This window comes from Phalacrocorax aristotelis, chromosome 1, assembly GCF_949628215.1.
Source record: "Phalacrocorax aristotelis chromosome 1, bGulAri2.1, whole genome shotgun sequence".
Classification (NCBI taxonomy): Eukaryota; Metazoa; Chordata; class Aves; order Suliformes; family Phalacrocoracidae; genus Phalacrocorax; species Phalacrocorax aristotelis.
The window spans coordinates 206,711,550-206,734,586 of NC_134276.1; the positions used below are offsets into that span (position 1 = coordinate 206,711,550).

Below are 23,037 nucleotides of genomic sequence, written 5' to 3' on the forward strand. Positions count from 1 at the left end.
GCTATTTTTCTAGTCTGAGCAGAACTGTCAAGTCTTTTTATTAATATTTTTGTTACACATAAATAGTAACTGAGCCAATAAGACTGTTCAGATTATTGGCAGTAGTGAAGCTGAAATTGCATCATTTTCTAGGTGACTGAAGAATATACAATCAAGTCTGTCTACATTTGGGTGGGGTTTGGTTGTGACAGTACAGTTAGCTCTGACACTTGATATGCAGCTGTCACGTGAAATATTTGATACTGCTCGCTCCTGTCTAAAACTTTGTAGAACAGAGTTAGTTGTAATTTTGCTGTATGGACAACTTACGCTGAGATGAGGGAGGAAATTTTGCATATACATCCATCAGAAAGTCTGCCTGACCTCTGCATTCAGGAGTGCAAAAATAATGAACCTCCTTTCAGTATGGGACAGTGAGTAAGGTGTAATTTTCTTACATACTTAGTAAAGATTGTTAGGCAGGCTGCAGGCATTTTAGCATGCAGTTAAAGAAAAAACCCAAATCAAACACAACCGTTTCTATTTTCCATTAAATAAAATAGGGAAATGCATCTTCCAGGAACTCACTGCTGATTTTAGGTACTCTGTAACAAATGACTCAATTATTTTTCATATGTATTATGAGTGTTTGATTATATTACTGAGAGGACTTTTATGAGAATTCTAGGTGTTTGGTACATGTGAATTCTAACACCATAGAGAAGCACATGTATCTAACTCGGGAGAAACAGTAGAAAGTGTATTACAAAATAATTAAATTTCAATACTGTGACTAGCCCTGACTTGGACCTGCTTGGTTTGCCAAGTGTGGCAAATCTTTACCAGAAAGAGCACTTCACAAGGTTATGTATGTTAAATGCTGTAGTAGTATTTCTTAATATCTCTAAAATTGCTGTTGAATGCAGGGGTATATACTTCCTTCAAATTGTTTGAATAAAAATGTTAACCCAAAGCAAATTATAGTAATTTCATTAATAAAGATAATCTTTAAACTTTCGTATTCTATCTGTCCATAAGTGCATAATTAGGTATTTACAGCTTGTGTTAATTTGATTTACAAATGCTTCAGGTGTCACAATAACAAATTACTTTTGTACTGCCATCTCTCTTTTCTTACTGATACTGAACTTCCATGGCAGCTCAGAGTCTGAGGACTATTGCTACAGGTTTATCAAAAACATCTTTTACTTGGGCGTTAGCTAAAGATGGCTTTTAGCAATCTTAGATTGATGTTGACAGGCCTACTTTATTCCTTAGCTACTTAATTCTGCAGCACACTAGCTCCTGTGGGTGCTAACGCTCATTCTACTGTGTGTTGGAGGAAGGGAAGTCTAGCCACATCAGTAGCAGTGCTGGGGCGGAGGTGGGACAACTTTTGGCAGCCCCACTGGCTTGAGCCTGTCATGAAGCTACATATTTGGTTTAATAGAAGGAATATCCCAAAGGCATCGCTATACAATAGTCAAAGTATAGAAATATTCTGTTACACTGACACCAAATAATATTTTAACTTGGAAGAAACCTTTACAGGTTGTCTAGCTCAACCCTTTGCTCAAAGCCAGGCTAAGATCAAGAAAGATAAGGTTGCTCAGAGCCTTGTCCAGCTGAATTTTGAAGAACCCCAAGGCTGAGTTTCTACTTTCTCTATGCACAGTTGGTTCCAGTGCTTAACCTCTTCCATGGCGATAGGTTCCCTGCCCCCCTTAATATCTGCGAAATTGCCTGTGCTGCAGATTCTTGATTGCCTCCCATTGTTTTGTTGTGTACCTCTGAGAAGTTTGCTTCTGTCTTCAGCTGTCTTAACCGGGTTTTATGGAGAGGACAGCAATTGGACACACAGCCCACCATACATGCCCTGCCCCCCCAGTAGTCTTTCCATGATTAAAAAGCTCAGTTCTCTGTAGCTTTTGCTTCTATGCCATGTGCACCAGCCCCCTAATCAACTAAGTTGTCATCTACTGTTTTTTTTGTCAGTTTATCAGTATTACATTTACTGAGTGCTGAGGGGGGAACAGTACGCAGTACTTGGATACGGTGTCACTAATGCTGACTGCTGGGGAGTAACAGCCTCTTTTGACTTTTTGACTATAGCTTTGCCAGTGACTGTTTGCTGGGGTCAACCCAAACATCCACACAAGCTGCTTGATCACTATCCTCTCCCTTGGGATAAGGAGAAAATGGAAGGCAAGAAGACTAGTGGATAGAGATAATGATGTTTTAATAGGGAAAGCAAAAACTTGCATGCACTCACAGAGGCAAAGCAAAAGGAATTAATTCCCTGCTTCCCATTGGGAGGCAGATGTTTGGCCGATGTTTGTCCACTTCCTGGAAAGCAGGGCCTCAGCCTGCATAATGGATGCGTGCAAAGAATTATAGAATCATTTAGGTTGGAAAAGACCTTAATGATCACCAAGTCCAACTGTTAACCTAGCATTGCCAAGTCCACCTCTAAACCATGTCCACAAACACCGCATCTACATGTCTTCTAAATACCTCCAGGGATGGTGACTCACCCACTTCCCTGGGTAACCTGTTCCAGTGCTTGACAACCCTTTCGGGGAAGAATTTTTTCCCCACTATGCAATCTAAACCTCCCCTGGCACAATGTGAGGCCATTTCCTCTCGTCCTATTGCTTGTTACTTGGGAGAAGAGACTGACACCCACTTCTCTACAACCTCCTTTCCGGTAGCTGTAGAGAGTGATAAGCCTGCTCTTCTCCAGACTAAAAAATGCCAGTTTCCTCAGCTGCTCCTCATAAGACTTGTGCTCTAGAGCCTTCATCATAATCACCCTTCCAAAGCTTATGACAAAGATTAAGACAAATGCTGTGATGACAAATGTCTACCCTTATTCTTTCCCTGAGCTTTTACTGCTTAGCCATCCTAAAGTATGGAATGTCAGCTTGGGTCAGTACTCCTGGCTATGTCCCTTTTCAGCTTCTTGTCCACCCCCAGCCTGCTTGCTGGGGGTGGGGGATGGTGAAAAAGAGAAAAAGCCTCAATGCAGTGCATGCACTTTTCAGCAATAGCAAAAACACTACGCTGTTATCTGCACTGGTTTAGCCACGAATCCAAAGCGCAGCACCATATGGGCTGCTGCGAAGAAAGTTATCTCTAATCCAGCCAGATCCAGCGCAGCAGCCTGATATGTGGTTGACCCTCATTGCCACAAGGGCCCACTACTGATTCTTCAGGTTGTTGATCCCCAGAGTTTTCCTCAAGGTTGTCCCCTACCTATTAGTCCCAAGTCTGTATTGTTGCATGGCTTATTCTATGCCACTTGCAGGACTTCACATTTGCCTCTGTTCACTGTCATGAGATTCCTGTCAGCTCAGTTATCTAGCTTGTTGAGGACCCTCTGAACAGTACCTCTGTTCTCTAACACTGTGGCCACTTCATGGCCTCCCAGGCTGGTGCTGCCTGCAGACTTGGTGTGGGTGCCTTCCATCCTGGCTTTCAGGTCATTGATGAAGATGTTAAAGTGCATTAGCCCAGTATCATCTCCTGAAGATTGCCTCTTCTAACTGGCTTCCAGTTAGATTTTGAACTGTCTTTAAGTCTGCGTGTCTAGGCAGATTTCCCAGACACCTTGAGGTCGATATTTATCCAATTTGGTGCAAGACGCTGTGGGAGGTGGCATTGGAACCTTATTAGAGTCAATGACATCTGTTGGTGTCCTTCATCCCCAAAACCAGCTGTTTCCTCACAAAAAGTTATCAAGTTAGGTGCAGTTTGCACTTTGTAAATCCATGCTGGCAATTCCCAGTCACCTTTTCATTCATGTGCCTGAAAATTACTTCCAGGAGTATTTGCTCTATAGTTAGTCTGATGATCAAGGTGAGGCTGACTGTCTCACAACGCCTCAGATTTTCTTCTCACCCTTTTTTGAAGCTGAATAAACACAGCCTTTATCAGTGGCTTCCTGTGGTCACAGTGACCTCTAAAGAAAAGAGATTTCTGTGGTTGTATTGGAATTGGACAACTGGCGATCTGTTTGCATTGGAAACACCTGTAGACTCTGTGAAGATTCTACTAATTTCTGCAAAACCATATTGAGCGAGAAGAAATGTAAAAGGAATAATTCAGCACAAGTCACAGACAAACGTGGAGCGTGCTGTCTAAAGGCGTTAGATCACAGCTCTAAGAGTTCCATAATTTTTTCAGAGAAAGAAAGAGACTAAAGAAAGTGGAGGTAAACTAAGGTTGCTGAGACAGCAAAAACTGCTTTTTTTTAATCCCCCGTCTGCTGACAGGCATACTAATTGTTTTTATAGCATAGCATGCTTTTTCTTTTTTAATTTGTTAGGCATTGAGAGTGGTATTAGGATGTCTGGCAAACCCCATGCAATCTGTTCCAACAAAAAGTTGTCTGTGTATGTTTATTCTTGCAAGGGCCAAAAGATGATTGCAAAGGCTAGAACCCTGAAGAGTTTGAACATGTTCTTTTGCAACACTGAAGACCATTAATACGGTGTTGGGAACTTAGAACGATGTTTTTGGTTAGGCGTTGATTAAAAAGGCAGTTAGAGGAATTGAGCTTCAGACCCCTTTGAAGTTGAACAACTGATCATCTGTTTGCATTAGAAACATCAGCAGACTATGTAAAGATTATGCTCACCTCTGTAGAAAGAGAAGCAAAGACTTTAGAGCTGAATGATTTGTTCTTAAAATGTCTTGATTTTGAAAATTCCAATATTAAAAATTAATTTTTAACAAATATATTTTTAACTATCAAAGGTTTTTATATTAGTTATTTGAAGTGTAGAAACTAAATGTATTTTCAAAGATTAATAAAAGTCTACTCTAATGAATTTTCACACATTTATTTTTCAGGAGCTGGTGAATCAGGGAAAAGCACAATCGTCAAACAAATGAAGTAAGTATGGTGAAATACTATGATAGAGAAATATTTTTTTAAATTTGAATAGAGAATTTATTTTTTTTCCTTCCATAGGATTATCCATGAAGCTGGTTATTCAGAAGAAGAATGTAAACAGTACAAAGCTGTTGTCTACAGTAACACCATTCAGTCCATTATTGCTATCATTAGAGCAATGGGGAGGTTGAAGATAGACTTTGGTGATCCAACCAGGGCTGTGAGTATTGAAGTACACACAGAGATATACAGCTGAAATATCCATTCGTTTTCATTTTTTTGTCTGTTACTATTTCCTGAAAAAATCTCTTGATATCCAAAAATCTTTTTGTAGGATACAAAGTTCGATTAAATGCCATTGGTCTTTACCTGGCAAGGTGACCTACAGAGCAATCAGCACTGGGCTGATTCACAACAACTATTCATTTTAGATACAGCTTTCCAAATTCTATCTAAATTTTGAGAACTAAACATCTGAGTCTTAGGGATTTTTTGAATAACATTAAACTATGCAGGTATGTCTCTTTATTTGTATGGACTTGTGGGGTGTTCTGTAACTCATTTAAGTTAGACATCTTCACGTTCCTTAAAAAACACAGCTTAAGTAGGTAGGCATCTAATAGCTACTGTCTGCACTTTTCTACTATGTCATAGGCACAGCGGTGCCTCAAATGTTTCCAGCCTCTGAGCTTGATCTTGTTTCATACTGATTTCCAGTGTGGAGGATTTTATTTTACTTAAAGCAGAGACATGGGCATAGCCCTGCTGCTGGTATCCCATTTTTTCACGATACTACATGGATTAAGGATTTTTCCCAAGAAACAGGAGGCCTTTTTCTAAGCTTTTCTGCACCTTTTCCATCTCGTTTCATCTAATGTGCCATATACAAACCTCTGATGGGTCTATTTGCCATTCCACCTGTTGAAGCTGGTCTGCAGAATTCATTCTTTTGGCTTATTGTTTCTCCATTCCTAACCCTATACTCTTACCTGTGGTGACCCTGATTACACTCTTGTCTTGTCAGGAGGTTAGATGCTTTGAATCTCTCTGTAAAATGCTTAGCTTAAGTGTTTTTGCTTGTCTTCTGGCTACAGGAGTACACTCTGTGCTGCAGTGCTGAAATTGATCACCAAAGTTGTTAGTCTGAATAGTATACAAACTTAGTTTGGGATGTTTTATTTTCTTTCCACAGAAATCCGTGTCAGAATACGGAGTGCTCACCAGTACAGTTTTTGAAGCAGTAACTAGCCACGTTATGGCTGTCTTGCAGGAAAGATGAAGGAAGTTCTTTTGCTTTTCATGTATTGAAATAAGTATGTAAGGTAGTCAGAAGGGTATTCTGTCATAGTTAAGTTCTTTCCATCATGTTAAGGTTGAATTACAGTTTGGGAGAAGAGGAGGGTCTTGAAAAATAAGAAATGGTATGTAAATTCTTCATTCATTACAAAGTCTTGTGTTCAAGATCTTATTGCTTAAAAAGCAATTTATAAATATTAGAGCATATACCTTCAGTAACCTCATGTAATGCATTATGTATGGTTGTTATAATGAAGACAAATGCTTGTTAGATTACATAAAGTGGGTCATAAAGTTGTATCTGAAGTCTAAATCTGATTGGCAGTCATGAATTATTAGTTAATTTTCAGTTTGCTCTTTGATAGTCCTTATTTTATGTACATATGTTAATTCCACCTGAAACCTCTTCAGTTGTAAGCATAGCTAGTAAAAGCCTCTTTTTCATTTGTTATTCTTCTCCACATTTGTTCTCATGTTTCTTGTTGTCCTTCCTCAAGGCTAAAGTTTTCCAGGGCAGCAACAGTATCTTACCACATGTTAGTTCAGTATTTGTGCAGTGGAGTCCTCTCTGGAGTCTGGCAGTTAGTGTTGGAAAGAGGCAGATGGTAGACTCATGTTACTAAATACATAGTAAGAGAAAACGGAGGAGGAGTAAATTTAGGTGTTAGCAGATAAAATGACTAACAAGATTTTGAGGGCTATTTTATATGTGATATCAGTTTGAAGTCATCTGAGTTTCTTGACTTCAGAGAGCTATATAAACGATGAGGCAAACATTTGTCAGGGATAATCTTAAAATAGGTGTCCATCCCTTTGCACTTCGGCAGGTCTTGGTGGTCCAAATTAGTTTTTCAGAGCAACGCTGCTATGGAACGTCAGTACTAAATTTTTGCCCATTGTAAAGTCAGAAATGGAAAAAGGAATTCAGAGCTTGTGTTATATATCAGTCTTACTTTAAAATAAAAAAGTATGGTTACTCTTCGATTATTGTAGTATAGTCTTTTTAGTTTTATTCTACTTTGTGGTAATTTTTTTGGCTTCTTGGGGAAAAAAAAAGCTCAAAATTGTAACACCTGATGAAAACTGTTACATTCAGACTCTTTTCCTCAAATTTCCGAGGGGAATTTCTTAGGGTTTTACTCTAAATGGGATAAGTTTCTTTAGAAAATTATATACTCTTATTTCTGTCATAAGATTAATGGTAAAAGAGTGAGTTGAATGTTTTCTTTTTAAAAGCTATTGAATCAAGGGAGCACAGATTGCACCAGCAGCTTCAGTAATGGTCAGTCTCAAGACTGGTGTATCTTCTTCTGTCCTGCAGGATGTTTTGGTACTAAAGTAGAAACCAGGTTTTGAGAGACATTTAGTGAATATACTTTAAAGTACTATAGACAACTTTCTGAATGTGAGATTTGCTGTAATTAGCTAGAGAGATGGTTAAACTAGTTTCTTTATATTATCGAATTTATGAAATCTGGTATAAAAATAATGACACCTAGAAAGGAAGCTGCCCCATTCCAGTAAAATTAAAGGAAAGTATCTAGAATCGGGTAATAATGAAAATAGGGCCTGGTCATGGCATACTACCTCACTTGTGGTGTCTGTAGTACTTGCCATCCTTAGAAAAGGGAGTATGGGATAACAGAGACAACTTCTATTTTAATGTTTGGGCTTTTAAAAAGCTGAAATTGATTCTCTTGTTCCACCTCCCCTTTCCTCTCCCCCCATTTTAGAGCATGTAGAGGTTAGAGCAATTTGAAGCAGGATAAATTTTGTGTGTTTGAAAGTCAGACCAAGTTAGGTATAAAATGGCATAATCATTCATGACATAATTGACTGTCAGTTTTTAAGCTGTTTCCATCATGTGTCTTAATATATTGGCTCTTGTTCAAGATCTGCTGCTTCTGTGAGTTGTAGGTCCTTGGCATTTGCATCCACAAAGAATATTCAAGACTGGAATTGTCATTTAGGTTTCTTCTATGCAGGCTTATCGCTCAGTCTGTGAGATCTGACTGTCCAACCCCTTGATATTAACCACTCTGATTTTTATGTAATTATGAATGCAATCCACTGAATTTTTATTAGTTGTCCATAATTTGTCCTATGCATGCATAGTAATCAGTACTCGATTAATTTGCTTGACACATGTTCATTTATAGATTTTTAACTACTCTAGCTTTCAAAAGACTTCTTGAACTATATACCTGTTGTTCATATGTATAACTACATATGTATACATATATAAAAATGTCTTCAGGTTCGCCTTGAGTTGACTGAACTACAGGGTTTTTGTTGCCTTTTTTTAATCTTTCTTGAAATACTTTCAGTTCCCAGCTGATGTGCCTAAGTCTCTTTTTTTCTTCTTCTTCCTTTCCCATATCATCTGTTCTCTTTTTTTTAATTATTGGACAAACAGTCCATGCTGTGGGTAGTAGTTACAAGCCACAAGTATGCTGATTTTTCTGGCTGACATACCTTGGCATTAGATCACATAGAGCTAATAACCAAGGTCAAGCAGTTACCCGCAGGAGAGTATTAATGTGAATCTATTTCCTCTAGCCAGCTGCTATCTTCTTTTTCCAGTGTCTTACAGGTCTAACAATTTTTTAAGTTTCTTTCCTCAGTCAGAATTGGATGAAGGTAGCCAACTGGTCAAATTCTGTTAAAGGAGATTGGTGGATTGGCAACTTGTGCAACATTAGCCTCGCTCTCAAAGACAGTCTATATATAGTCTTAAAATCCAGCATTTGCTCTTAAAAATCTTGATGTTTCCTTTATATTGCATCGTCAAGAAAATGTGGTCTCTGTGGAATAATTAAGGTACTGGCTATCTGTAGCTGATTTATCTGGAAAGGTTTTAAGAAATATTTTTCTGTTTCCTGATGCATGATTTAGGAAGAAATGATCATTTGTCACTTTCAGAGAAAGTTGGTTTTTGAAGTGTAAGTGGTCAATGTGTTGAGTCAATCAATATACATCTGCATTTATGAAGGTTCTAGTATGCGTTGTAACCATTCTTTTGAGTTGTGGAATCTGATAAGCAAATAAGGTTAGCTTCAGACTTGAGCACAAAATATGTTACTACAGTTTATAGAAGCTTAGTTCAAATTATAAACAGATCAGAAGACACTTTATCATCTAATGAAAAATTTGGTTTACTAGTCTTTTTCTGTTGTTGAAATGTGTGGGAATTAATATCATATGCAGAACACTAAAACCAGTTGTTTTCTTTCACATTTTTTTTGTTTGGTTACATTCACATTTGCAGGTTAACTCATTCATTTGATGAATATAGTTCGGAGGTGATACTACTTCTGTTGTATTTTTCAATGTTTGTCTCTTCACTTTCTGTTTACATCCTTACAGGATGATGCTCGCCAACTTTTTGTGTTAGCTGGAGCAGCAGAAGAAGGATTTATGACTGCAGAGCTTGCAGGAGTTATCAAAAGACTGTGGAAAGACGGTGGAGTTCAAGCTTGTTTCAACAGATCTAGAGAATACCAGCTTAATGACTCTGCTGCCTAGTAAGTACCATGTGACAGACAAGATTCTCTTTGTCTTGTAATTAGTAACTAAAGGAACATAATGGAAGTATCATCTTTTGAGGAATTTTGCTTCCACGTAGCTGGAAAATTTAGAAGTATCTCGACAAACATTTTGTCTACTTGGGTCAAAATGCTCCAACTAGTCTTCTAGGTTGGAAAGGAAGAGATGTGGTGTAATTATGAATTTGAGTCGTGTTCTGACCGGTTGTTTCATCATCTTAGGGAAGACAAAAATTGCTTTAAGGTATTTTGACAGCATTTTTATTACAATAACATGACTCAAGTACCTGTTCAGTATCTGAATATGTCCAGGAAACTTGATTACATGATGTGAATTTGTATTACCAAGGATACTACTATCATGTTCATAATAGAGTTTCTCCTATGGTTCAACATTGCGGCATTTTCTTTGTTCATTAACAGTCTCTGTTAGAAACGTGTCGAGCAAAGGTAACAGTCAGGATGTATCTTCTATGCTAGGGTACTTCATTAAAAAATGAAACAGTAAGGAATCAAGTGTGTGAGAAATAAAACGTGATGGCAGCAAGTAATGCTAAGTCAGTCAAGGAGAAGAGCTCATCAAAGGAGAATTCTTACCTCTCCCGTGGTAAAGAACAGCATAGCAGTGATACTGGCCTTATAGGGCAGTTTTTTTAAAGCTTTATCATTCTGAATTTTTAGTGTTGGAAGTTGGTTTTCACATTCCTTAAGGTACTTTTGTTCTTTAGAGTAACTGTACGTAAATAAACAACATGCAGGTGAGGTAACTGAGAAGGCTACAGCTGGAGTAATGTAATTATAGACTTGCTGAATGAACAGAAATGTGATCCAATTGTATTGAATTAACACTGATACTTCCAGCATGATTGTTACTTGTCTGCTGAAGTTGTTCTGAGGGTACAGAAGGTAGATGGCAACAATCTGAGCTCACGATGACAGATCTCTCGACTTAGTTTATAGAAGAGCTATGTCTTTTCTTCAGTATGAAACACTTCATTTGGAGGATTACTTATTTTCCTCTGGTAACCTCCTCTGTTCTATTTTGTTGTTGTAGATACCTCTGCCTCCAATTTCATAAGAAAACCGTTGTTCTAGCCATGCAACTGTATTCTTAAAATTGCTAACTTCTGGTTACACTGGAAGAACAACATAGTGCCTTCCCTATTTACTATGGGAAAAGCACAAATAAGATTTGTATGTTTTTTAGAAACGCTGGGCTTCTTGGCCTGCATCACAAGAACTTTGGCAATGAAACTATAAGATTATAAAAATGTGCAATTAGAAATTCTTAATAGAAAGTTAATTGTTATGTATTAAGCATTTTCTTAAAACACATTAATTCTGGGGAAAACACTGAGTTGTTCTTTTCATACCTGTCATCAAATCTAGGGTAATTTGGGTCTTTGGTTATATTTCAAAGTACCTTGTAGTTCAGTAGGTTACAAAGGTGAAGGTGTTCTTATACTTAGTGTAAATAACATGGGTGTACATGGAACCTTGTTTACATTTTAGGATTTCAAAAGAATAATTCTTGCTAGTGGAGTCAATTGCATAAGTTTTCTTTCTTCGACGATGAAATATCTTTGTGTCTTTAAAGCTTATTTCAAAAAACCTTGTAGAATTGAGAATAATGTGTCTTGGTGTTTGTCTCATCTCAGAGAAAGCTATTTTATACAAGTGAAGCACAATATAATGAATGGACCTAGAACTTCTGTAGTTCTTTGTAATTATCCTGTTACTGTTTTATGAATAACTGAAAGCAGTATTTATTTTTACCTTCAGTTACTTGAATGACTTGGACAGGATAGCACAAACCAGCTACATTCCAACCCAACAGGATGTTCTCAGGACCAGAGTGAAAACTACAGGAATAGTGGAAACTCACTTTACTTTCAAAGATCTTCATTTTAAGTATGTAAATCATGCTGCATGTTTCTGTTACGGTTTCTGTAAAGTTCTAGAAGATAGACTTTCAGTGATGTAATTTAACAAATTTGTCTTTGATCTGCCTTCCCCCTCTTTTTTTCTTGGGAGGGAGGAATTCCTCATGCCTGGCTTAACTTTTTGAAGGGATGTGGGAGTCTTTGGAACTTCTGTGATAACTCAGAATAAATATGCAGATATTAAGTAATAAATGCTTTGGTTTTATTGGAAACTTTTTGTAAATATATTTTATTTGTAAATTAAATTTTAAAATATTCCCTTTTCTGCCATGTTAAATAGCTGTTCTTCTATTGGATTCTTCCCTTTAAATTCAGTTGGAGATCTTATAAATATTTGCTGGTATTGTATGAAAGAGTAAAACCATTTTCCTGAAGAACTAAATTAAAATATGTGTTGTACTTTAAGGTAGTACTTTATTTAGCGATGAAAGAATGTGACTTACGTTTCCTGTGGTGTAGGATTTACAAAATAACGATAATATTCTGAACATTTTATGTCCAAAGATTTTCATGGTGAAAACATCGGATAGTATATATCTAATAATGTTCTACCTCCTACTGATCAGGAAGAATGAGAAGCAAATTCATTAAACTTGCATTGCATCTGCATTTAGATTGTGTAGAGATTGTTGTCAGCGTGTCTATACTATATATTTCTTTAATATCTTCATGGGAAATATTTGTTTCATGTAAATGCATAGCAAGTACTGTAATGTGGATGCCTCAGGACCATCAGTACTGTGGAGATACTTTTTGTTTCCTTGTTTTAGGGTTTAAGTGTACAGAATTTGTATTCATCCATAAAATAATAGGTGGTAGATGAGAATGAATCTCTTGCAAACCTAAGGAGAGTAGTCCTTAGCCAAGCCTCAAGAGAGATCTTCGGTATTCTGAGAGTTATTCATTTTCTCACTCACTTTCTCATGTTTCTTGTTCAGTTCCCTATTGTAGGTGGGTTTAAAATCTTCTACAATCTCAATGAATTTGTATGCAGGTAGCTACTTCCAGTCTGCACTGATTATTAGGGCTGTTATAAGGACCATACGATTACAGTCTCTATAAAGTCCATTATAAGGAACATATGATTACACTTCTATAAAATGTGCAACTTCAAGACAGGTCTTTGGAAGTGTTTAGCTGTAATGTTGTACATTTAAACACCTATAGAGCAGGTGTTTAAATTTTAGACGCCTTAGGAGATAGGCTTAATAAGTTACTGGAAAGGCTTGAAGAAGTACATTCTTACATAACATTGACAAGAATTTTTAAGATGAGCTAAAGGCATAAAAGGCTCGATTATACCAAGGTGAGGGTGCATAAACATGACTAGCTGTGCAATATTGTGTACATCAGTTTTTTTCCATTATCTTTTCTTCCCTGTTTTCACGTGTGTGTTTAGATTCTTTGAGGTTTAGTCTCATTTCAGCCTTCTCTGTAAAGCATTTAGCATAGCTTTGATTATTGGTTCAATCTAAAATGCAAATAGCAAGGCATCTTCATCCTGTTTCTATAGACTATTTCAGAAGCTGAATCTGATTATTTACTACTTTTGTCTTCAAAGAACACCTTATTTTGTAGGAATATTGTTCTGATAATTTAACAAATTATTATGGAAATTCAGGCCTTAGTATAAAATTATAAAACATTAGCATTAGAATTGACAGAAATAATGAGTAAAGTTTAAGATATTAATTATTAAGGTATACAAGTACAAAATGTATTTCTGTGGGTACAGCCCTCACTAATTATTTGAGAACTAAGTAGGAGTATGTGGCTGACTTGCAGTTGTGTAGGGTGATATCCAGAGACTTCCCCTCAAAGATATCTCTGAAAGTAAGGAACACTTCTAAGGAATACTTTTTTTCATTTTTAAATTCTAGCAGGAGTAATTTTTAAAATGTTCTTAAGATGGCATTATTCCATTGTAGAACATTAAATGGGCAATGAGCATTGTCACTTGCATGATAGTGGACCGAAGTAGGAGACCTCATTAGAGGTTATGATGTTTCTGACAGTTTTTGATCAGAAAACCAAGGGTCTTTGTTTTATTTCTAATTTGTTTCCTCTCTACTTACTTTTACTGCATTTGTTGAAGAAGAATCTAGCAACTCAGAACACTCAAAGATTTCTAAAAATAACAACCATAACTGAATCGCTTCTACTGCAATTTACCTACTCATGTAGTACACAAACATTAAATTGGTAGGTTTTTTAATCTACCTGGCCCCTCCCCTGGCCCCTGCAATGTTACAGCCCAGGCAAGACAGGAAATGGGGATAATTAAAAATACAGGTCAGTTTTAATAAGTGTGTGACATGTGAGACTTTCTAAATATGTATCATATTTTTGTAAACACTCACCCTACCTCAAAAAAATGTTTGTCAAATTCAGTCACTTTTGCAAGGCTTGTGCTGGAGCAAACAACTTGTATAACCTTAAAAAAAGAACTGAAAGCACTCATAATGAATATCTGGTGTCCTTTTGGCCCATATTACATTTTGTACGGCTACTGGCATCATGTTATTTGCTTAAATTTCTGAAAGAAACGGAACATAGTATATCTGGCAACATTAGCTTTTAAAAATGTATTGTGCTAATGAAAGGGCCTTGCATAAGTCCTTGAATTTACACAACTGCAGACAAACCGTTCAGAAAGCTACCCACTTTACTAAACTGTGTTACATAGCTATACTGAGTGATGACTGGAGAAGTGTCTTCAATGCTTTACATCTAGTGCTGCGAAGAATTTTGTCTTAATGTGGCATAGTCACCTTGTAATCTCATTGGAGAAGTCTGCTTTCTTTAAATAGTGGAAAGTCATCAAAGCATTTCTCTAATACCTTCATTCTTTAGATAAGGGGGGTAGATTCAGCTGTTACAACCTTAAGTTCTTTCAGCGCTGCTTTGTATTTCTTTAGTTGTACTCTGTCTTATAGACTCTAGCTTACCTTGCGTAAGCAAAATACGGTTCTTTTGAGTAGTCTAACCATGGACAGTACTGTGAATTTTAGCGCCTGAAGCAAGTGCTTAAAAGATAGAATCATAGCATGTCCTGAGTTGGAAGGGACCCACAAAGATCAAGTGCAACTCCTGTCCCTGCACAGGACAGCCCGAAAATTCACATTGTATCTCTGAGGGCATTGCCCAAGTGCTTCTTGAATATTGGCAGGCTTGGTACCTCCCTGGGGAGCCTGTTCCAGTGCCTCACCGCTCTCTGGGGGAAGAACCTTTACCTTATACCCAGCCTAACCCTCCCCAGCACATCTTCCTGCTGTTCCCTCGGGTCCTGTCAACGGTTGCCAGAGAGGAGAGATCAGCGCCTGCCCCTCCTCCTCCCCTTGTGAGGAAGCTGTAGAGATGTGCTTGCACACAACCCTGTGTGCGCACCCTCCCATATTGGAAGGTGGAAACTGTAAATCATTCTTTTAAAAATTTTGAAAATTTGTCTGCAGATTAAGCAGCTTCTATGAGTGTTTCAGCCTTTTGAGGCTGTGACCTAACAAGTCTCAGTGTGACTTTTAACAGGGCAGATGGAAAGCTTATGAACTTTTAAGACCACTCTGTTCAGCATATCTGATTTTTCTGAGAGATACTTACAGCCTTATCTTTTTTAAGAATTTTGTCTGGCAGATAGTTTGTTGGGGGGGTTTTGTCCGTTTTGGATTTTGTTTGTTTTGTTGGGTTTTTAATTTGTTTGTTTGTTTTCCTGTATGCCTGTATTTCTCTGCACTGATATCATATGGAGAAGAAGCTTCATTACATAAAACAGTCCATCATGTTCTTACTACTTGCTGTTGTTGGGGTGTTCACAGTGAAACTGTGGTGCCAAAACTTCATCCAACGCTGGATTTTAGTATATAAAAATTTCAAAGATGAGTGCAGAAAGGTGGTTTGATAAAGAACTGGGAGTTTGTTAGGGAGACTGTTAGTTTGTTAGAAGTACAACCCCAAAAAGAGACAAACATCACTGGTGAAATACACCACTGGGCAGAGAGGCTATTCTGAACTGAAGCAAACATTTCTAGCTAAAATCAATATCTGCAAATACAAACTGGAAATTACACTTCTTTTTATGTTCTAGAAGTTGTCAGGCTTCTGCATTTCCCCTCCCTTCCCAGGATACATGCTGGCAACATAGTCTGAACAAGCCAAAATTATCCACTGCCTGTTGTGCAGAGCTGTTTTCTTTACGTATTTTTGCTGTTCTTGGAAAGAATAGATTTACTACATTTTTTTATTAATATGGGAAGTTGTGCCATGTCTTCTTATACCTCTCGGTTACCATCGTAGTAGTAACATTTTTGCATTGAGCAGTGCCCTAAGATGATATTGAAACAAGTGAGATCCATGCAGCTTGATATTACAGTCCTGCCATCAGTATAAAGCATTTAATTTCTCCTGTTCCTTAGAAGCTGGTGTCCACAAAAAATGAAAGGAGCAATTTTCTTGCTCAGTTTCTCAGTTAAATTTTCTGTCTTGTATTCTGTTCTGTTCTGCAAAGAATGAGATTTGTTGTTGTTCAACCCTGCATGCCAACCGTCTACCAAAAGCCCTTGCTGTGATAGTCGTATTACTAATAGAATTCTGAATTAGGCCATGCTGGAATATCTTTACAAGAATTATAACTATGCATCTGAACAATTGTTGTTCTGTTCTGGATTCCTCTTCCTGTTCATATTACATTTTTGCCCAAATAAGGCTTTCATGATAGAGTTGGCCATTCTACTACTTACAGGAAAGAGGATGGAGATGTAGGAACTGGTCTGTCCTCTGTTCTTTCTCTTCTTTCTTGCTCCCATTTGAACATTTTTATACCTACTGGATTCTAAGCTTTTTTTTTAATGACAATGTAGAAAAAGGTTAAAATTACTTTTGAAGACAAAAGTCAGGCCTCTTGTAAATAGGAAGAAAAATAAAATTTTTGCAGGATAGAATATTAACTAAGCCGTAAGTCACCGCAAGAATTTGAGACCACAGACTACTTTTGCTGTGATAGTCTGTGTTCCCTCTGAGGAGATCCTACCATGTATGTATCACGTAATTTCAGGATACTACTGTTTGTAGGGTTTGGAGGTTTTGTTTTTGTTTTGTGTGTGTGTTGGGTCCCCACCATGATTCACAGTTCATTCTATCAGGGTGGTATTTATCTGGCTTGCAAAATACTTGAAGTTTCTAATGATGTCTAATGAAATTTCTGTCTTTAAGAGTGGCTGTAGCGCATAGTAAATGGCCATTTAAAGCACATAGATAGCAGAGGAAAGCAAACCCATTTATATCATGCTAATTTGCTGATCCTCTGCTGTTAAGTTCTGGAATGTGGTCTTTTCCTGTTGCTCTATTTTTGCTAAGCTAAGAATTAAAAAGAAACAAGACTCATCTTTATGGCTCAGTTTCCTCACTTCACTACATTTCCAAAAAAAAAGCATTTATTAGAGGGGAAAATTAATATTGTTACTTGTAAAGCTTATTTTGTCTTTTAAGAGAATTTTGAAAATAATTTTAGTGTCTCTTAAAAAACTTCCATTTAAACATGGACAGCTGAAAATAGATCAAGCTGCACTTTGGTTTAGGAGAGAGAGGAGCTGAAACTCAGCCAGGATTTAGAGATTCCAAAGTAAGTTTGAAAAAGTGAAAATTTCATTTTATATATTCAGAATACTAAAGCAACAATAATGAAGTCAGTGTTACTTGTATCCAACTTCCTTAGTATTGCCTTATTTCAAAGTATTAAAACAGGCACAACTCTGCTCTTAAAGAATCTTATATTGTTGATCAACACCTTTTATAATTTTAGACTTTTTATTTATTTGGACTAGAGGTTAAATAACTGTTTCATCTAGTTTTAGTAAAACTAACTCTGTATTTTTATTTTTTATAGTTTACAATTAACTTTGTTAATGAAATACAGTATTGTAAATGATAAGCTTTGTTTAGCTTTCATCTCACACTTTCTCATGTTTTGTAAAATGTTGCATAGGAAGGCTTTCAAGCCTTTATTAAAATTGATTTTTTATACTGAGACATTAAATAGGAACAAATGTTGCAGGTATTTATGCCTTTTTTAAATTTTGTGATCATACATACACAGCAGATACTTTTAGATTGTATTGGTTAACATTCAGAAAGCTAGACGTTCCAAAGTTCATTCCCTGCTTTGCACTTCTGTTTTGCAGAATGTTTGATGTTGGAGGCCAAAGATCTGAGCGGAAGAAATGGATTCATTGTTTTGAGGGTGTTACAGCAATTATTTTTTGTGTGGCATTAAGTGATTATGACTTGGTCTTGGCTGAAGATGAGGAAATGGCAAGTACCTTAATGCTGAAGAAGGGAACGGTTGTTGGATAGAAACTAAATAAGTTTGAAAGGAAAGCTATAAATATATCTTAGTGTATTCCTGCTTTATGAGATGTATGGGTTTTGTGTAAAAGGTCTGAGAAATGGTGATAGAATTAATGTTTTCAGGTTTCAAAGGATTTCTTCATTCTCAGAAGGAATTCTATGAGACAAGTATTCTTTTCAGCTACCCTCTTTCATGTTTTAAAGGAGGTGTAAACTAGTGAGGATAGATTGTCAGTAATACACATTTTAGACTCTTTATGGATGCTAGAAGTATATAATAAAAAATTGCTTAGCTGTTTTCTACTTTACCACGGGTTTTTTTTCCTGTCCTTCCTCAGTCTTCAGTTTTTGTTTCTTTCTATTTCTCTGATCTCTTTCCTTAGTTGCAGAAATTTTGCTCTTCCTTCTCCCTTGTGACCCACTCTGCTCCTTTCTGCTCTTTCAAGATGTGACTCCCCCCATATCAGTACGCACAGAGTGCATGCTTTTTATTATCCCAATGATCTAAAGTGATGCTTATCTGTTGTGTGTGAATCATTAACAAACTTCTGTGCTTCTGTGCTCTTCCTCATGATCTGCAACTTCTTATAAAATATAGTTTGGGCAGGAAAGAGAAATAAAAAACCCTTTCAAGTCAAATGTAGTCAAAGAAGGTCGTAGATAGCATCCTGCTACTTATAATGACTGGAGCTTGGCCAGAGTACTCATATGTTGGGTAGTTTGCCAACAGACTTAAAAAATGAGGGTAAAAGGAAAAAAACCTACATACTTGATTTTCTGGTTCTATAGAACTATTTTTTTATGCTGGAATCTGCATAATTTAATTTTTGATTTCCAGAAGATCTAATCAGTATAAAGCAAATTCAGGTAACTCAGCAACTCTTGTAGAATATCTGTAAAACAGCTTAAGCCTGGAAATGGGTGGGGGGGGAACCCTACTTGTGAAAGTGTTCTTTGAAGTGGTCTTGGCCTCTCTCTATTTCCTATGGTAAAATGTGATTCTGTATGCTAGAAACTTAGTTTTGTAACTTACCTGGTTTGTTTGTAACTAATCAAAAACATGTATCCTGATTTTACTACTGTAGTCTGATAAAATATAACAAGGTGTTTTTTTTTTCCAAATACAGAATCGGATGCATGAAAGCATGAAATTGTTTGACAGTATCTGCAACAATAAATGGTTCACAGACACTTCTATTATTCTTTTCCTGAACAAGAAAGATCTTTTTGAAGAAAAAATCAAAAGGAGTCCTCTCACTATTTGCTACCCTGAATATGCAGGTATTGGAGGGGGGTGCAATGTCAAGTAATTTTTTGTTAAATTACCTCATTTTTGATGCACAAATGAGAATGAGTTTAATAGCTCTAGGTGTCTAAAATAGTTAAATGAAATAATGTTTAAAAAGGGGGTGTTGGTTTTACACATCACAAATAAAATAGCGCTAAGTCAGATTCATCTTTTTAACCAGGTGAAATAATGCCGGTCCACTGGTAGTATTTGCATGTTACTGCTGCAGCTCTTTTCAGCCTAATTTATTTAGCCCATTCTTTTTTCTGATGTCCTCCTATTTTTATACTTGGGTGTAACTTTTTTCACTAGCAGGAATCCCTGAGGATACGTGAGAGTTTATTTGAACAAGGGAGTGTACATGCATGTTAGAAGTAGGTGGCTTATTCAGGAAATATATAGCAAAAGAGGATGATTTCATTTAACAGGCCTTAGCCTTTTTAAGTATCATTTTCATTGTAACTTCAGACTATTTCCATTGTCCTGAGAGTAGCAGGTTGGAGGTAAAAAGCTTAGGAGAAATATGTAGGTCAAATGTCTTCAATTGAGTTTGGAAAAATTTCAAACATTTTAAAAACATAAAACTTCAAAGTGAATAACCATGAATGATGGAAACAAAATATCTGATCTAGAAACAGTGATGGGTCATTAATTACTTGCTGTGTCTGCCACTGAAGTAGATGGAAAGACTCTTCCTGCAGCTGGAATTGAATTGAATCACAGAACCACGGGCTGGAAGGGACCTCAGGGATCATCTAGTCCAACCTTTCTAGGAAGAGCACAGTCTAGACAAGATGGCCCAGCACCCTGTCCAGACAACTCTTGAAAGTGTCCAGTGTGGCCCAGACAGCCCCTTCCCTGGGGAGATTATTCCAGTGATTGACTGTCCTCAGTGTGAAAAATTTCCCTCTGGTGTCCAATCGGAATGTCCCCAAGAGCAACTTGTGTCCATTCCCCCTTGTCCTCTCCATGGGACTCCGTGTAAAAAGGGAGCCTCCATCATCTTTGTAGCTACCCCTGAAGTACTGGTACATGGTGATGAGATCCCCTCTGAGCCTCCTTTTCTCAAGGCTGAACAAACCCAGTTCTCCCAGCCTATCCTCATATGGCAGCTTCCCAGTCCTTTGATCATCCTGGCCCTTCTCTGGACCCCTTCCAGCCTGTCCACATCCTTTTTGTATAGCGGGGACAAGAACTGCACACAGTACTCCAGGTGTGGCCTGACAAGTGCTGAGTAGAGCGGGATAATGACTTTTTTACCTCTGCTGGTGATGCCCTTTTTGATGCAACCCAGCGTCCTATTGGCCTTTTTTTTATTGGCCGTTTTTATTTTTAAAAATGTGTCCAAAAAGTTTCCTTTAAGATTTATTTATGGTATCTTAAATCAATGGCTGTGGAATTACTCCTCTTCAGATTTAGGTTAACTATTTCCAAAACCCACTTCTTTCAAAGATACAATATGCCTCTTGTTCTTTCTCAGTCTGGAAGCTGCTTACTGAGCAATTTTCTCTTTCTAGGATCAAACACTTACGAAGAAGCAGCTGCTTATATTCAATGTCAGTTTGAAGACCTGAACAAGAGAAAAGACACAAAGGAAATATACACTCACTTCACATGTGCCACAGACACAAAAAATGTGCAGTTTGTTTTCGATGCTGTAACTGATGTCATTATTAAAAATAACCTTAAAGACTGTGGCCTCTTCTGAGAACAGATGAAAGGTGGTTAAATGGTAAATTACATGCCTGAAAACAGGATTTAGGCATTTGGAGTATGCCCGTGCTGTGTAAAACCTGCATAGATATACTTAACTCTCTTTTATTTTATTTCTAGGTTTGGAGAACGACTTCGCACAATTCTAATCTGATTCTTTTCAAGGTGAAAGAAATACAAAATACATTGTGCTGAACGATAGATCAGTACTGTACTTGCCTGTTTTAACAGCTTTATTTATGTTTGTCTTGTAAATTTAAGTAATTAGTTAACACTGAGATGTCAGTTGATTGTATGTAAACTTATAATTGTAGTAATGTATTTGTATAAACGTTGAACGGAATATTTTAGTAACTTGATGTCCTCTAAAATTTCCGTGTTTTATTAAGATACTCTTAGAGGAGACAGATACTTTTTGCCCTTGGATTATTTAAGCATCTTGTAAAATTAAATTTTCTTTTCATCTTAAGGGTGCATGCTGCCTTATTCTTTACTTTTGTTGGTAATCCTGTGTATGGCATTAGCTTTTTTGATATTTCAACAGCCTCGTCTCCTGCTCAGATTTAAAGAAATGTAACCAATAAAACTCGTTTTTGCCTTAAGTTTTGAAAAAAATCTTTTTATAAATCTAAGATAAATGCAAAGATTATTTTTTAAATTTAAATGAAATCCACAGTTTATGAAATCTGGGCTTGCAGTCTTTGCAGTGCAAATATGGCAACACTGAGAAATTGGATTTTAAGGTTCAACTATTATTGAAACTGATGGAAATGCAAACAGGAAGTTGTTAAAACCATTCATACCAATAAAAAAAAAACAGTTTGAAGCTGTGGTTTTTACTCAGTGGAGTGAATGGCAAAAATACTTTCGGGTGTTTGTTTATAGACCATTAACAAAGGCTGGACTTCAGAGTAATATGGTTTTTTTTTTCCTGCTTAAGAAGTAAAATCGTGTTCTCCTTAAACTTTTTGCTATTTTCTGGTAATGAAACTGGTTTGATAATTTAATAACCACAGAAATACCAGGTTCTCCCACAGGACATGGCACAGTGGCTTCACAGATTAAAGCAATTTCCTGTTGCATATAAAAAGAATCCAGTATTTTGGGTATGTTGTTCTAGTGACTTGCAAATGCTGATTCTTTAATTTCCTCTTTAATTATAATTAAAGTCTCACAGTTTCTTTAAATAATAAGTTAAAAATACAATTTTCTTCTGGTTATGCTTTCATTGTATGATTTGCTATCTTAGGTACATATCATCCATTGCCTTATGGGTAGTGCCAAAACTGATTTTTTTAATACAGATCTTAAAATGAATAAGCTTCTATTTGTAAATAAGTTGTTGGATGGTTGTCTTAAATGTATGTCATCTAGAAAACACAAACGTACCAAACTTGGAAATACAATTTTCTATAATTGTTAAAATATTTCAGGCAGCTACAGTACACCGTAAGTTCTTTGAGAAGTAAATAAGTCTTTGAACCCATTGATATTTTTCTATATTATCTTAGAATTTCTGTTCTTAGAAATGTTCAACCAAAATATTTAAGTCATTGTTCTATTATTTAATTTTTGATTGTGTATGTGTTTCATTTAGGCCTCAAATAGCTTGAGTAAAACTTACACACTTCTGATTCTTTAATGCTTCCTTTGTTAGGTACAGAATTGCTAAATGCATTTCAAATGAAAGATTAGAAAGGAAATAACTCATTACTGGAGGTTATTAAATATATTAATACATTATGAGCTCTTTCAGCACTTACGGTAGCAATCTGTATATCCTGGGCTGCTTTTAATTCTGCTTTACAGTTCTGGATACATGACTGATCTTGAATCTCATTGAACTACTTTGTGGAAATTGTATTTACACCTACATTCAAGATGGTTTTTGTACTTAATGTAAATCAAAAATTGGGATTAATCAGATTACATAAATAAATCTAAATTTTGTGCCTTGCTTGAAAGAAATGTTTTTCCTTAAATGTGCTGATGGAAATTTTTTTGCATCCATCCAATGGAGACAACTAGTAATAAAAA

General features: G+C 36.6%; 1 protein-coding gene across 1 annotated transcript in view; it reads left to right on the forward strand.

Moving 5' to 3' along the window:
• The window catches only part of GNAI1 (G protein subunit alpha i1), a 36,348-nt gene extending 14,746 nt beyond the window's left edge, over positions 1–21,602 (forward strand). The window contains exons 2-9 of the mRNA XM_075081474.1: positions 4,834–4,876; positions 4,955–5,096; positions 9,539–9,696; positions 11,500–11,628; positions 17,834–17,963; positions 19,127–19,280; positions 20,805–21,019; positions 21,121–21,602. Coding sequence (XP_074937575.1) covers positions 4,834–4,876; positions 4,955–5,096; positions 9,539–9,696; positions 11,500–11,628; positions 17,834–17,963; positions 19,127–19,280; positions 20,805–20,995 — 947 coding nt within the window. The 3' untranslated portion in view covers positions 20,996–21,019; positions 21,121–21,602. The remainder of the gene's footprint in view (positions 1–4,833; positions 4,877–4,954; positions 5,097–9,538; positions 9,697–11,499; positions 11,629–17,833; positions 17,964–19,126; positions 19,281–20,804; positions 21,020–21,120) is intronic.
• Positions 21,603–23,037: the final 1,435 nt, after the last annotated feature.